Raw genomic sequence first — 17,400 nt, 5'->3', positions numbered from 1 at the left:
TGGAACATTAGCAAGAATATCTCTCTTTTCCTGCTCCCCAACAACTTTATCAAAGTTACCCCAGCTAAACAGAAGCATAGGGGAGGACACACAGTGCAGCTTTAATATATCAGTGCAGGCACACTGGGGAACTGCATCAAATAGCAGCTGGGATTTGGGTCATTTGGTATTTTTTCTTTTTATTTTTCAAAAAGATAATATTTTAAGCAGTGTTTTTTAACCCAAAGAGTGGGGAACTAGCAAGGAGTGCCAAGCTGTGGTGCAGCTACAGAGAATGACTGTTAATTCCTGAAAATGGATGTGCGAGCTAATCCTCCCCTGCAAATACTGCCTCATAAATGCTCGGACCCAACCGCCTTTAAATGCCAGATCAGCTCTTACTTAAATGCCATTTTGCTTGATTATTTATTTAATTTATCTTTATTTATTTATTTACCAAGAATAGCTTTGAATTAAGAAGTGACCCCTGTTCAGGATTGTGTTGGTGATGGTTTGTCGTTGTTTGCTCTTGCTGTTGATGAAGCACCAGTGTTGAGAGGTTTTGAGTTCATTAGGGCTCAGGGTCCCTCTCTCACGTGTACCCACACTCCCACTTTGCACAATCTTGTGCTGGGGGTCCCTGCCCACCCTCTGGGGGACATCTGAATTTGAATGGAAGCAGGAGCTGAGATGTGCTGGGCTCAGATGTGAGAGGGAGGAGAAAGGGAGGGAGGAAGCTTTGTGAGGATGCAGGGATGCTGGAAGAGAAGGTAAATCCTCGGCTAGCTCTGGGAGGGAAGGGTTAACTGAGGGAAGGTGCACATGTGGGGGACTAATAATTAACAGTGGAGAGCTTTACTGTATTTTTTCTTACTGGGAAGGTGAGGAAGAAAAAGGGATGGAGAGAACTGTGTTTGGGGGCACAAGGTAGGCAAGGAGGAAACATGCCTGTAGGTCTGCCGAAACGGTCTGGGGATGGCAGGGAACGGTAACGCTGTGGGGCCAGGGAGTCCAAGGGGTGCTGAGGGAAAGGGGCTGGGTGGCCAGGGAGTGGCTGCAGGTGGCACAGAGGGGCACATCCCGCAGTGGAGCTGTCAGCCCCGGCTGCCTTTGTCTGATCACTGTTCCTTGTGCCCTGCAGGCAAGACGAGGGGCGAGGGATGGAGAGGGCAAATTGCTCTTCCCGCAGCCAACAGTCTGTCGTTTTTGCTTAATAGCGGTACATAAACCGTGTGGGGAGGGGTCGACTCTCGCATCCCCTTTCTCCCCTAGTCAGGAAGAGCCCGGAGCTTGCTGCTTGGTTTGCTAGAGGAGGGAGTGCCACTTGGTGGCACTAAAAAGTTGCGCTGAAGCCCGGCGATCTCCCTGCGAGCCCCCTGCCCCCTCCTGCCCCCGGACCCACAGGTGTGGCGCGGCCCTCGGAGAGGAGGATGTGAAAATTCGATGTAGCGAAATCGCTGAAAGCCCATCGGATCTGCAGGGGTAAACTCTTTCCCGTGTCTTTGTTTAAAACAGACCATCCTCAATAAGGCATAGTTTTTTTTTTTTTTTTTTTTTTTTTTTTTTTTTTTTTTTAGGGTGATGCTGTTCTGAGCCCAGCTCCGTTTCCCTGCTTGCTGGAAAGGGACGGTGCGGGCGGGAGGTTTCCCCTTCATAGGGCGACTTCACAACCTTCCGAGCACCTGGAGAGAGGGCAAAAGGCAGAATTAACCCCTGCGAAAGGCAGGGGTTGGAGCCGTGTAAGCGTGAGGAGGGGCTGAGGTGCTTAAGCAGGTGGGTCAAACTGCAGCAAGTATTTAGGAAGACCAAGGTGGCAGAGAGCAGAGACCCGTCTGTCGTCTCATTGTTTGTTTGTTTATTCCTCCTCCTCACGGCTTTCGCTCCCTCCTCCTCCCCCTTAAATCTAGGGACCATTCACGCCTCTTACAAATGAGACTTGGGCGATGCTGAGAGAAGAGAGTGTTGCATGGCGTGTGCGTGTGTGCATGCAGGCGCGGGGGTAAGATCCTCGATTCTCAGCATTTGCCTATGATCAGAAGAAAACAGGATGTGCCCATAGCTGGAGGAGTGACAATGCGAGCCGAGCGGGGCTCACCTGCTGGTGATCTTTGCAGAGGCATTTGAGGATTATTCAGCTCAAGACGGTCTGTGTGAGGAATGCTATCTCTGCCGTGCTGAAAAAAGGAGGTGCCTACCCCTACCGGTCTTGATTGCTGCCACTGAAAGGACTGTTTTGCCGCCACTGGAGGAAGAAGAGATTGCTGCCACCCACAAGGTAATGCTGAGGAATGGGAGAGGGAATTTATGAGCCCCTGACCACTGACAGAAAGCATGTGAATGCAGGAGGAACTCTTTCCCTTCCCTCCCCCCTGGCTGCTCTCTCTCCGTGCCCTGCTTGCTGGAGGACAAGCACGACTACAGGGGGGGCAAGTAAGACTGTGGGGCACACCTCGGGGTTGCTGGGACATCGGCGGGCTGGGCGTCGGAAGGCAATGGGCACTGACCCCTCCCCAGGCGTGGGCTATATGTAGGGCAGAAGACGATTCAGGTACTGCAATACCTGGGTTTGTTGGTGTGTGTGATATAGCTGTTCTATTCGCCAGTAACGATTTGCCTTGCCAGAAAGAATAGAAATGGAATGAATTTATTTTCCAGATACAGCAAGGCGAAGCCCAGCCATTGACTTTTCTATGTGACCTTGGGACGAATCACTTTGGCTCTGATCGGCAACTCCCCTCTGTTCCTTATTTAATAACTGGAGCTAATGTCTCTGCATGTTAAAACGATTCATTAAGGCTTGCGGGGGACTGTGATACCTTTAGGGAGGCAGATACCTAAGAACAAGTGTGCACGCATACATATACACTTGCATGCACAAACACATAGTTGTAGCAGCACAGGTAGCTATTCTAGGAGTTAACCTTGTCCAATAGTTTCCTCTATGAGCCGGCTCTATGCATCTAGTTTATCTGAAAAAAAAAAAAAGAGAAAAAGGTTGTCCTTAAGACAACTGTGACAACTGTGTCATTTATATACATATATTTATTCATTTAGCCACTGGTTGATTTTTAGATTATTTTTCCCCCTCCGCTACAACCAGCCCGCGAGGCGGGTGGAAAGCAGCGTTCAGCACCATGGGCAGCGCCGGCAGCTCCGTGTCCCCACACCGGCGCTCCTTCGCTCCCGTAGGGTCACTTCCACTCCTCCTCCTCCTCCTCGAGAAGGGCTTTCTGGTGGGGATATGTGGTGGTGAGAATGGATAGTTGTTTTTTCTAGTTCTGAGGACGTAGCTGGAGGACCATCTCGATAGCAAAGTGGCAGAGGACTGCCTTGAAAATACACTGCTTTAAGCTGTCCTCAAACGAGAAAGTGTATAAAGGAGTATAAAGGAGTTAAGTGCCAGTGAACATTTTTTGTTTGTTTTTAAATTATTATTCTCTATGACTTCATTCTTATTACTGTATCCCTAAACATTTCAGTCATATACTAATATTTTGTGCATTCTCAAAGATTTTAACTACATGCTTATGTAATTAGGGATGCCGGTGCTAATCATTATTTCAGATGATCAGAAAATATTTCTTGAGTCTCTATGAAGCTTCTTTGTCATTTTATTTGTGATTTTTTTTTTTGATATAGTGGTAGTGCAGGAATGTCACTTCAAAGTGACTATTGTTGTGACTGACCAGAAGATGATATTTTGGATTTGCTATTGCTTTTGTTTGATCACTTCCTACAAATCATACAGTTTTGCTAACTAATAAAATGTCCAGAATTACAGCTAAAATCACACCAGAGCTGTTAGTTTCTGCATCATGTGGTATAACAGGTTTTTGGTAGTGGCAGTAATAAGTAGCATATTTAGCAGAATTGCTGGAAGCACTGCAAGTTTTGCTGTAATGTTAAGCACCTACACATCAAAAAAAAAAATGTTTCATTAACCAGAAAGTGTGTGTGGGGTGGTGAGACTTCCTGGATTGCTAAGGAACTTGATGATAATTCTAGTATTCTATGTTTATTATCTGTGAAGACACGCATAGATCAATCCGCTAGTCTGTTATTTTCAGTAGCTATTTAGACCAAATGGTTAGAATTCATCTGTGTGCTTAGTTTATTTCTAAGCAAAATTGCAGGAAATTGTTTCATAGTGTCTACCCTTTAAAATATTGTTTTCCTCGTCAAAGTGCTTGATTCAATGCCCACTGAATTTCAGAGAAGATATTTATTTATTTATTTATTTATTTATTTATTTATTTATTTATTTTTATTATTAGTGAATGGAAAAGTTAAATGGCAGTCGAAATCTCAAAACATACCTGTGTGCTCACAATCATGTTTTGCAACTAAAGAGCATTTGAGAGCATCAGATTTTTGTGTGACCAAAGAAACTACCTCCAAGTAAGTGTGTGGGATCTTCTGTAATGTGAGTCTCCCTATAGCACTGGGAACAAGATTGCCAGAATAGACTGAACCCAATGTTTTGTGTTTGCAATGGCAGTAGCCAGAAGTACTGAGCAAACTCTTAGCACCTTAGAAACTTCAGTGTACACTTCTTGCTCATATCGCTCCCTGTTGAGAAGAGCTGAGAAGTCTCTCTTATGTAATGACTTTTCTAAGGCAGTTCTATCTTCTTGCCTTTTAAAGATCTTCACTGCAATTATGAAGAAAAATGGTAGGATGTAGGGCCAGTAATTCAGTTTCTGCTTGTTTTGTGTGTGTGTGTGTGTGTGTGTTTAATTTTTTTTTCCTCTGATGATGAAATCTGGGTTAGTTCCTTGGCGTGTATTGATTTGATTCATTTCTATATCTATATTGACGTTTATTATCTGACATCTGAAGGCACAGAATTAATTGCAGTATGTGCTGTAAATGAATACCTGGAAAGCATTTTCTTGGCAGATACATGGCTATATGTTCTATGGCTATATGTAAGCTATATGTTCATAGTCTACAAATAAAATTTATCTCTACAAATCAATGGGTTTGGAGCATAATTTTTAATGATTTATCTAATCAGGAAAATCCTACAAAGTGACGTTAAATTCAGATAAAATTTTGCAGATGATTGACCAACAGCATTTTTCATGCATTTAGCACTGAGCATGTTTCTAAGTGCTTTCCTCCATTGGGTCCTGAGTTCTCACTACACCGAAGCACTGTGTTCAGTAATCTGGCATTTTTTATTTATTATTTTAATCTGCCAGTAGACTCAGAAAAGATGAACTAAGAGGCTGTAAGATTGCAGAACTCTAATCAGTTAATAATAAATAAAATAAAAGAACAATAGTATTTATATTTTTATTTTATTTTATTATTATTGTTATTATTTTTTTTCCTGATACAAAGTAGATTCCCTTTGCTCATTTTGTATCTTACCTATAGAAGCTACACAGCCAGAATTCAGATTATGGAAATGACTCCTTCATTCTGGAGTCGCTAGTGGGCGCTATCACAATAATGTAAGTCACAGAGAGGCTCTCTATGAATTTCAACAGTTAACACCTGCTGTGGTAGAAGAAAAGTCAGATGTCCTCCATGTATAAACTCGCAGCCACATACACAGTGCAAAATCATCCCTCTGTGAACTGCTGTGGGATTTGTGATCTAATTAATTCAGTTAGATATGAGGGCTCTTTGTTTTGGTCTGCACAGACTAATTATAGATGAACTTGCATTTCAGGTTAAAATAAATCATTTCAAGAGTTGTGTGATGTTTCATGGAATATTACAGATGCTCATTTTCTACTCGGTTAAACCTCGACATGAAGTACTTGGAACTCTGCCCTAAAGAAACAGCTGAGAATTTCTCTTAGCAGAGGCTAGCATAAAGTTTTTACTATCGGAGAGAGCAAAGGTTACAGGAAATTGTTGAGTGCTTCATCGTGTCTTCACCTAGGTAGCCCATAAAAGTTTGACTACAGCAAGGCTGAACAAAGAACAGATAGGCAGAATCATCTTTTCACCTTATTACTTCTGCAATTGTTCTGAGTGCAGCAAAGGACAGAAACCTGAGTGCCTGTCATCTGTTGTTATTGCAGAGGACTTCAGAATTAATTTACAGTTAGATCCATAGCTGGAATAAGCTAAGAACTTTGATAGACCAGTAATTAAGTGCCTGATTTCATTTTGTCTATGTTGCAGTAAATTAATAGTAACTCTCTTGATGCTAAAGAAATTGAAGTGTGAAAAGTAAATTTGACCCAAAGTGCTGTGCATATTGATTTGCTTGTCCATCAACAAAAACAAGTAAATGCAGATAAATTATTAATTGGGAAATGATTTCTACCTCTTTATATATGTGTTCAAGGGTTTACTGTCTATGATGCTATTGATGCCTCTGTTCTCAATTTTCTCATAGTGAAATTCTCTTTAAGGTTACCCGTAATAACACAGGAATTATATTTAAGCTCATAAAATTTTGCTTAATTTTATTGTAGTAATCATATTGCTTAAAATAATAAGCTTCCAGTATGAGGAAAGAATAAAAATCAAAATAACTTGTATAAGATTCTTTGGGGATACGATTGCAGTGAAACTATATTTGAACAGTTCCCTTGGTCATCTTTTCAGGGAGGATGGAGGATTTCTCCAGGAAATGTAATTAGTGTGCTTAGTCTATCGGGTCTCTGCTCAGCCATCTTTTAGCCTAGAATGTGATCAGCTGCCTAACTACCCTCAAGGCAGTTACCCTCTTTGAATGGCATATCCAGTCATATCCAGTGGAAGGATGGTAGGCAATGGACATGAACTGAAATGTGAGAACTTCCATTTAAACATAAGAAAACAACCTCCTTGCTGTTCGTGTGGTCAAACATTAGCTGCATAGAAAGATTGTGAAGCCTCCATCCATGGAGGTAGTTGAAATCTCACTGGATGTGACCCTAAGAACCTGCTTTAGCTGAACTTGCTTTGGTTAGGGTAGATGGATCAGACAACCTCAGAGGTTTCTTTTGACCTCAGCCTGTGATTTTTAGGACTGTGAGGGCAAGAATAAGCCCACAGAAACAGATCTCTATAGTAAAAATTAAAATCTGTAGTGTTTAGCAGTTTCACTTGCCTGTGTCAGTATAAATTACAGGTTGTTTTGCTGCATTGTGGAAGCCCACAGAAGGCATTCAGATCACATGCTTTGAAGTCCTAAATCTAATACTACGTAAATGAAGAAGGTTTTTTGGTGCAATTAGTAACAACAATTGAAAGTCCCAAGTAAATTGACTTCCACTGCAGTACAGCAAAACATGTGAAGACTGATCATTAATTCAGGAGCAATTTCACTTGGCATCTGGCCCCTTCTTCCCCTTGGATACCATGGTGTGGAAGGTTTTGATTGGTTTCATAACTTGCTGTTGGGCCCTGGGAGCCCTCCGTTGTGATTATCTGCTATTACTGTTGAACTAGAATTATAAAGGAGACCATCAGCTTTATTTCATTCTTTACCCTGCAAGCTATATAGATAAATACAACTGTAGACAGAGGAGAACAAACAGCTGTTCTTTGGAGTGAAGAAGATAAAGATGTCCCTGCTGCCTTCTATTTCCCATATATCCTGTATGAAAATTGTTTAATCTATAGACTTAAAGCTGTGGACAGTGCCAGTAAACCTGGCCAGAAGTCTCGGCAATATATATTGTAGAATTAAAATTATGAGTTAAGATTAGATACATTTTGTATCACAAGCTCATTCCAAACCCCCAGACTCTATTTGTGCGTGTGCAGCTGCATAAGCAGCTAGGTTATAAAAAGACATGTAATTGTATATGCTGTAACAGTCTGAGGCAGGGCTGGCATTTGGTCTAGATATAGACAGGCTCTGTGCTGTGCTTTTGAATAGCAGATTACTATTTCTGTTTAAATGCTAACACATTAACAATAAGCAAAAGTTTTTTTTAAGTGATGAAATGTTACATTGAGGTACAGGAATGTTGTGATATTGTACTAAGATATGCCCTGTCATTCATCCTTCAGACTGTTTACAAATTAGACAGTATCATCTTCAGTGTCACAGAACAAACAACTGGAACACATAAGCAGTAGTGATATTCTGTAATTAGAGACTAATTAACCTGAACTGATCTGCTGTTCTTCCATAGTAGCAACGGATTGCAGTATTAATAATCCAACTCACAAAAATAATAAAAAAAAAAAGTATTGAAATATTCTACAGTTGTCTGAATCCTATTTCATTATTATCACTTTCTATTACTAGAAATTAATATTACATGAACCTATTAATATTGCAATTCATATTACAAGACCATTTCTCTTCAATGTTTTATCTTTTTAAAGATTTGGATTTCATTCAGGAATACTGACACAATTGTAGGATTGCCTTTGTGTAAATACTTTACAATTTACAGATGCCTAGGTACAATAATAATTAAATAAGGCTAACCTAAAGCAGAAAAATGTTTTTAGATTTGGCTGGAATCAGGAAGATGTTCATTGTGACACTGTGTATTGAATGCTCTAGCGATGAGTGGTAAATACGGGATTTTACTCCTGCTGAATTTGACACTGGAGAAAGCAGAGGTAGACTCTCCATTGCAAAAGGTTTCTTTCACTTTGCAACATCTGAGTGCTATCAGAATCGTATCAATGGATTAGAAATTACTGATGGATCTGAAACGTATGGAAAATCCTATATTCTTTATTACGTACATTAATTATATAAACGTTATTATTTTAAAAAAAGATTTATGTAAGTGAAACTGAGATTATACTATGTCCTACAGTGTTTTTGGTTTTTTTTTTTGTTTTGCAAATAATGAGACTGGGCATGTGGTCCACTAACTAGCTCAGCATCTTCTTTGATGCAAGAGTGTGTTTAACTTTCTTTGCTATCAGTGGATCCACTAGCAAGCTTAGGGCTGGACAAAACTACAGTTTAAGCACTATGTTTAAAACCAGGAGCAGACTATTGCACTGCTAGGTACAGAACATCTTCAAGTGTCTTCTCAAGTTCACTGATCACAGCCTAAGAGATTAATCTTTTCTGATCATTATTCTTACTCTTCCTTTCTTTCTTCCTTTCTTTCTTTGATCCTTTGCCAGTGGTAAAACTGAGTGATGATCACATTGCAGATTGTCAGAAAATGTAGCAGATCAAATATTTTAGGCATCAGTGCACCTATATAGTATCTGTGCTTTCTTCTTTCTACAGTGAAGCCTGTATAGAGCCCTAAAGAGATTTGTTGAATTTCTTCTTAGTGATTTTTGATTTAAGTATCTAAATGATTTCACTCTGCTGCTTTAGAATTGAAATGAATCTGTCATTCTTCTGCTGAAATATTCATACTTAAAATAAAAACAAATGTTATTAAATAGATCAACTTTCTTAATCTTAGCTTACTTGAAAGATCATTTGTTTCATGTTGTGGCTTACAAAGAAAAAACATTTTCAGGGTATAAAAGCCAGATTCTGCATTTCTGATCATATTTCAGGAATGATTTTATTTATAAAAAACTTTTTCTAGTGCTGTACTTGATAACACAGTATTGAATGAGGTGCATTAGTATGACAGAGACATTTGCGACATGGGAAACATCTGTAGGTAAAGAGTGTTGTTTTCAAAGATGTATTAGAAATGGCAATATCTTTATTTGGAAATCAATACTTGTCTGTATTTTGCAGTTTTGAAAACATTTCTCCAAAGAGTTTTTAAAAGCATCCAAGAGAAAGACACCAGTTTATATCAGCAGAATTACAAGCCTAAGATTGCAAAACACTGAACTAGAACAAAACTTTCCAGCTTGAATAATGATAGAAACAAATGTGTAGAGCAGACTAGGTACTACAGTCATTGACAGTAGAGCAACTTCAATAAAGATTACAAAGCTGAATTTATTTCTCATTTTAAATCTATTTCTTTTATTTATTCATTTTTGAAGGTTATGAGGATTATGATCACATTTACAGCTCTGCATCGCTATCTACTTGGAGATGATGGTGACACCTTAGAGAAAACGTGCAAACTCCTGATTAACCAGCATTCTACTCTGTTTATCCAAAAAAATTGATAACTGCTTTTGACCAACTCAATTTTGTTCAACCATGTTGTCTCTACCAGCCTAAACCATTTCCTAAAATGGTCCTTTTGCTGTTCCTTGCAATCCTATTATTGAAGGAAGATGTCTGTGGGAACTTCAGGCTTTTGGTTTCTGCACAGGCCAATGAAAGAAGGGTGGTTGCACACATGCCAGGTGATATTATCATTGGAGCTCTGTTTTCTGTCCACCACCAACCAACAGTTGACAAAGTTCATGAGAGGAAATGTGGAGAGGTAAGAGAGCAGTATGGCATTCAGAGAGTGGAGGCAATGCTACATACCCTTGACAGAATTAATTTGGACCCAACACTGTTGCCAAATATAACACTAGGATGTGAAATAAGGGACTCTTGCTGGCATTCTGCTGTGGCTCTGGAGCAAAGCATTGAGTTTATAAGGGACTCTCTTATTTCATCAGAAGAAGAGGAAGGGATGGTGCGATGTGTAGATGGATCTTCATCATCTTTCCACTCCAAGAAACCCATTGTTGGTGTCATTGGCCCTGGCTCTAGCTCAGTTGCTATCCAGGTCCAGAACTTATTGCAGCTTTTCAATATACCTCAGATTGCTTATTCTGCCACAAGCATGGACCTAAGCGACAAAACTCTGTTCAAGTATTTTATGAGAGTTGTACCATCTGATGCACAGCAAGCACGGGCTATGGTGGACATTGTCAAGCGCTATAACTGGACCTATGTTTCAGCTGTACACACTGAAGGTAAGAGGCTTTTTCTTCCCATATTAGGATGCCTGTGAACCACTTTGTTGTGATCAGAGAGATACATGATGACAATTGGATGGATATTTTTTGTCAGTCAATTATCAAGTGCATAGACTTATATTTCACTTAATTTTGGTTAAGTACCAAGCTGAGGTAGCACTGTTTTGATAACCACTGAAAACACTGAAAAACAGGGTTGTGTGAGTTAAAGGAGAAATTGTGTGCTTACTTTTGAGTTTCCTATTTTTTTTTAACCTTAATTTAATGAATTTATTTTACTTCGATCATTCAATATATATATGTGGAATAACAATTTTGACTATATTGAAATCAGTGGGTAACAAGAAAGTGCTTGGTATTTCTAGTGTTGAAGAAAGCTAAATCATCCTTTGAAACAGTAGCTAAACCAATGATTACTACTAGAGCCACAGAGGCTTGACTGCTAAAAGACCTGTGGTTCTGGTTAATATCCGAATGCAATTCGTCCTAGCTTCTTCAGATCAGTACTGTTTCTGTCCATTTTATAGTACTCCATGGAGTATTTGCAGCCACTCCTTGCTCTGTGTTTAGCCATTGGATTTAGAAATAAGCAAAAGAATTCTCCTTGTGTCTTCTTCACACACCATCAGGTTTCCAGAAAATCAGAACTATGTACTGTATTTCTTTTCTCTCTTTATTAATTTCAGCTAGAGCTTGATTTTATTTGCCTAGCACTCAGAAGAGTACAATTAAAAGGAAATGCTATGGAAAAGATTACATGAATTCTTTCTTCCTTGTGGTTGAGTGGTTTTATCTTGCTGTGAGTGACTACAATTTCATACTGCCTAAAGAGAAAGTTTCACTAGTCCCTGTTTAATGGCATCACAGTGTAATATGTTTTCTGAATTAGCTTGTGTGATGGATTTTAGGTTCTCACCTTTGTTCAGACAGGTTCAGAATATGATCTGGGGGAAAAAAAACACCACGTTATTAAGAGATTGAGTACTGGTGACAGCGTTGCTGAACAGCAGCAGATGCTGCTGGCTTTATTACAACCAATAAAAAGCAGTTTGTCCTTCCCACACACGGAGTATGCTTCTCTGGCAGAATTTATACTATTCAAAGCCCTTTTTGGTAGAACGCTGGTTGAATGCAAGTATGCAGAAATTATTATACTCCTACAGATACGTAGTGAGCTCATTCTCCAGTGTTAAAAAAAAATGCAATTTAGAACTTAGATGAAGATTGTTGTAATCATTATTCCATCATGATAATGAAGATTGGTAAATAACTTCAGTCTCTATTCTCTGGGGATGCATGAGTATATTAGCAGTTTAAATAATAATGTATAAATCACTCTATGTCATATCATGTAGTGAAACTACTCTGTGCCTGCTGATGCCTTTGGCATAGTTTGGTGTGCAGCCTTTCCTCTACAAATGTGTATGCATAATATCACAATAAAAAATGATGCCAGTGATGCATTGCATTAGTTTGAGATTGTATATCCTGACTACTTATGAAAACTTGTGTAGTTTTCGTATGTATGTATATCTTCTGCTTATTGAGCAGAGATGCTTACATATTCAGCGGAGAATTGTCAAGCTTTTGTCAAGGTCTGAATGCATAGGGTGAAAATACTCACTTTTGCCACTTCCCGTGGATACTCTTCTTGGAGCAGATGGTAGCATATGGCATGTTAATCTCATGGTAAAGTAACCTTGCTCTGTGCTTTGGAAAAAAGGGAATAGACATGCAAGGATCAAAACTGGAGGTGGCTGCTGTGGGCAACATGAGTTGAGTGTGAAGAAGAGCCGATGAATGACTTTACTTCAGTAAGATTTGCCTACTTCTACCCACATCTAAGTGGACAAGATAGGTGGTACAGTTAATACCTGAGGCCTCATACAATTCGTGCCGTATTTACAGCAGTATAACTCTGGACTTTGGTGAATGAACATTACCTTTGAGTTACAGGAATCTTGTACTCTATTTACATGGTCTGGTCATGATGGTGAGTACAATCTGCAATCAAATAGCATCATACAGGTGTTTTGTAACAGTAGAACAGATAGTATGTATAATGGGATAGACAAATACAAGCTAATGAAGGTACTTCTCTGAAAGCTGATGTTCTGGGCACTTTTAAATGTTATGGCAGATGTTGTCCCTTCCAGGAACAAAAAGATTATTAAAAAACAAAACAAAACAAAAAAGTCACCATAAAATAAAAAAAAAGATTGCTATGCTGAAGTAAGGAAATTCAGTAAGCAAGCAAAAGAGATATATTATGGATTACTTTAAGTTTTGAATTAATTTCCTTTCAATAGAATAATTGTTTACTTACAAATATCCTGAATAGTGCCTCTATAATTAGTGCCCTACATTCACATTCACTAATTCAAAACAGGAAAAAAATAGATTCCTGTTCCTTTTATCTTGCTCTCCCATTTACACTGGAATTTAATTAAGTACCTCCAATAATTCTGTAGTCTACACTCAATATCTTTAGCTAATCTTTGTGCTGTAGCCAGATTACTCCAACATGAGATTTCTGGTTTCTGGGAAGGATGCCCCATCCCTGAGACAAGCAAGGTCAGGTTGGATAGGGCTCTGGGCACCTGATGAAGCTATAGCTGTCCTTGTTCATTGCAAGGGATTTGGACTGGATGTCATTTAAAGGTCCTTTTAAACTCAAACAGTTCTATGATTCTGTGGTTTCCAAGGATAGGGAGGGTCCTAACATTCATAGCTAGATTGGGAAAAAAGAAAAAGCTGAAAATTCTTGGTTATTTCATTGCTTTGGTAGTTCCATCATCAGACAATATTATAGGTCTCTTTTTGTTCCAGTGTAATAAATGCTTGGGAATAATTTTATCACAAAAATCTTTCTGTTTGCATGTTTCTTTGTGTACTTACCAATCACGCTAAATGAGTTGGATTAAAATTTTGGGAGGTTGAGCAGAAAACGTTGTTAAATATTAATTTTAGGTTTTCACATTTAAAATATGCAATCACTTTGAGAGATGCTAGTAGGCTTTGCTCCTTTGAAATTTACCTTTATGACTTAATCAAGTGATGCGTCCAGTTGTGCAAGAAGCCACTCACAGTAATGCAGTAATGTTTTTTCCTACTGATGGGAAGGTGGCAAACATTATTTTCAGTGATTACTAATAATTTTAAGTAGGAAATTTCTCCAATCTAATTAACAAGAAATATGAGTAACAAATGACAGATATTTGTCATAAAACAACAGTCATTTCCACTCACATGTGTAAATATAACAGTGTATTTTACATAAGCCAGTCAGGAATCTTCACAAGTCTCAGTCAGTTCCAGATTGTAAGTCCTGATGCTTAGCTCTATCAGGAATGATATGACTCAGAAACATCAGTTGTATCAACTCAGTTTCCAACTCTTCCTTGCTTTTAATGATTTGTGGAGTTCTACTCTGAACCAATCTGTGTTTGAAGTAAACCTCCTTCACTCATCATCAGGGCACTTTTTTTTGAAAAGCCACATCATTTATAGAATCCAACTTATGTTGTGGCTCAGTGAACAGATGTGTTAACACTGTGGGTCAGGGGAGCAGGAGTGAGCAGGCCAAGAGGAAAAATATGGTTGGAAACTCTTTGTGCTGCAACCTATCCCTTAAAGCCTGAAGCAAGTTTATTTTACTTTATAGATTGCTATAGCACATAGGGTGTGCCAGAGACCACTTTATTTGTTGTTTCCATGTTGATCTAATTCTCTCAGCTGACTTCACTGTTTGCTCTTTTTTTTTTTCCAACCACTGTAACATAAAGTGGATTTAAAGCAACTTTTCTTAAAACAACTTTCACTGCTTAAACTAACATTGCTGATAGACATTAAGTTGATAATGCTGCCAAGACTCTCTCGTCCTCTCTTATGCATCTCTCTGAAGCAAAGCAGCTCAGCAGAAATAAGCCCTGCAGCTTTGTCCCCCAGTTTTTCAAAGTACATGATGGATTCTTCTTAGCTTTATCTTCTTTCTACATCTGAGGAAATTAATACTTGTGCAGGAGAGGCCCCTGTCAGGATTTTGGGTGGCCATGCATATGCAGATGACCCGTGAAGCTCAAGCAACCAGTTTTGCCTCAGCTTTTTCTTCCTTCACCATTTCAAGCTACAACAAAGTGGAAAGGACTGGGGAAAATGGGGAGAATCTGGCTGTCTGCTACAAGAGATAAAGGATGCACCTCATTTCACATATGAAAGCATTCTCTGGTCTTTCCCTGAGACCCAAAGATCAGAGAAAAATGTATGTGATTTTCTTCACCATCACTGAGATGAGAAGGCTTCGTTAAAGTTGTGTTTGAAGCTCTCACATTGACTACAGTGATATTGGTATCAGGCCTTCCTAGCCAGAAACAAAGTCAGTCCCTGTAAGCATAAAATTTGCTTGGAGCCAAATGAATTGATAATATGAATGACAGTTTTCATTGCTATTGGAAACCATTTATTTGCCTCTCTGAATGAAGTGAAGAGGTTATATATGCTGGCAAAACACAAACTCACAGAAGTACAAATTTATTGAGGGTGGCAAGAGATAAATTTCAATTCATTATGTGAAAGGTGTGATTTACTTCTGAACACAGCCTGAAGAAGCAAACTACTCTGTTAACATTTTCTTTACAGAGCTCTACAGACAAGCATTGGCTCAAACTCATCCTCAAAATACTTTCTTTTTAATAACATTTTCCTCCATTTAAATTTATTATAAAAGTTTATACACAGGTAATTCACCTTCTTTTTCTTAGGATACACTCTAGCAAGTACAACAGAAAAAGAACTCTTTTTTTGTGCACATAAGTGTTATTTCACACATTCACTTTTGTATTTGTTCAAACATGCTTGGTTACAAGACTATTTTTGCCTATATCCTTTGCAACCGGGTAAAGAGCAAACTGAAAATTAGTCATAATGTGTGGGAATAAGATGAAACGAATGAAGGAACTGCAATAAGTGTACCTTAAGCCTGCTGATTGGAGTAAATTTTGTTTATAGGATTATGGAGATTTTCCTTCAGAATCCACCTTTTTTCTTCTTCAGATACAAAATATTGTGTTCAGAAACTTTCTATGCTTTTCACAGAATACTGTAACTGAAAATGAGATTCATTGAATTTTTAAATATGAGTGATATTTCTCATGCTACATTTACATAAAATGCACATAAATTAGACACACACACACACACCGAGAATATTGCTATTCCATGCAAATATTTTCAAACTCAATGAAAATGTATGTCTGAATACTTTATTTTAAAAATGGAAGAATCACTGGTCTAGAGACTGGAGAATGTTTTCCTTTGTCAGTGCTTAATTTCTGCCCATGAGCAAATGAATTAATTGTTTTGGTGTTTTTTTTTTTTTTAATTTTAATTTTTGAAATTAGTTTTCTTTTACGCTAATTTATTTTGTTTATGAAAGAATATGTGTCATACACTTGAAAAACAGATAGTCCATAGACAAAAATCACTATGTTTCAGGAGCAGTCAGATTTAAAAGCCAAAATGACTACATTTGTAGTGAATTAAAGCAATGCCAAAAGTCATAGGTTAGTTAAACTGCTTGTCTTGTGGCTTGGTAGTGTAGGAGTTAAGTCACTGTTGCTTCAAAATCAGAGTGTTTCCCTTTAATTAAGGATCATTAATTGATACATGGAGGACCAGTCCTTTACTTTCAGTTAAATTGCAATTTCTCTGAAGAATAAGAAAGACAAATGGCCTGTGCTGGATCCTTTAAACTTTGCAGACTTCTCCAAGGCAGTCTGACTATCTGATTTCTGAAACATTTGAAACAAGGATACGGTGATCTTGGAGATAAACCAAATATTGTAGACTTTGCTTTAATTTAATTTGGAAGACACTGTATGGAAGATAACATTGCATCCATTTTACTAAAATATGATTGCAGCCTCTGGTGATGTGGAAGCATACCATGTCGTAATGCTTAATGTTATAAATATGTATATTGTGAGTATGTACATTAAAATAGTGATTGGAAATGTTATTAACAAAGCAGTTACAACCTACCTTGGCAACAGATTTTTGAGACAATGCGTTTCATAAATCACACCCTTGATTTTCAACTAACATGATTTAACTCACCATTCTTAATATGCTGACTGCAGAAGGCTGCAGTGAAGATTCCCTCTAATAGATGGCTTTTATTTATTTATATACATTTATTTCTTTTTAATACAAGTATCTGGCAGCATTTGTGACCGGCCTGATACATGATTCAGGTGATGTTTGCAGAAACCTCCATGTAGTATCAAATACATTGTTAAAAGGTAGACAAATTAGTATTTGGGATGGCTATTGCTTGAAGTCCAATATATACTAGACAAGCTACAAAGCTAATAATATAAGTGCCTATTGAACTTCCTCAGTGAATGAATCCTACAGCCAAAATTTAACTTAATTGCTTAGAAGAGCGAAAATACGTAGATCAGTCTGTTCTGATCTAGTCAAATGTTTCTCGTCTGCCATCACCTAAGATTTAATTTTTATAAAAAAACCTTTTTTTTTTCCTGAGGTAGATTTCTACTAAATTCCTGGGTGATAGTAGAAGCACAAAGAGGAAAATTTCCTTAGTAATACAAATAGAGATATCACCAAAAGGAAAATGTAAAACTTTAGCAAGAG

The 17,400-nt window shown here is 38.3% G+C and overlaps 1 protein-coding gene across 3 annotated transcripts in view; it reads left to right on the top strand.

The window, feature by feature from the left end:
• Positions 1-657: 657 nt before the first annotated feature.
• Positions 658-17,400, top strand: part of GRM5 (glutamate metabotropic receptor 5) — a 242,780-nt gene continuing 226,037 nt past the window's right edge. Inside the window, exons 1-3 of one of the 3 annotated variants that reach the window (XM_052669479.1) lie at positions 658-749; positions 2,094-2,254; positions 9,868-10,743. In XM_052669479.1, the coding sequence (XP_052525439.1) occupies positions 10,065-10,743 (679 nt within the window). In that variant the 5' untranslated portion in view covers positions 658-749; positions 2,094-2,254; positions 9,868-10,064. Of the gene's footprint in view, positions 750-1,592; positions 2,255-2,282; positions 2,528-9,867; positions 10,744-17,400 lie in introns of those variants that run through there. The other 2 variants (XM_052669497.1, XM_052669488.1) reach the window with 2 other exon arrangements.

The sequence above is a fragment of the Tympanuchus pallidicinctus genome, unplaced genomic scaffold, assembly GCF_026119805.1.
Source record: "Tympanuchus pallidicinctus isolate F22 unplaced genomic scaffold, pur_lepc_1.0 scaffold11, whole genome shotgun sequence".
Classification (NCBI taxonomy): Eukaryota; Metazoa; Chordata; class Aves; order Galliformes; family Phasianidae; genus Tympanuchus; species Tympanuchus pallidicinctus.
This window is presented reverse-complemented; position numbering and strand designations above follow the sequence as displayed.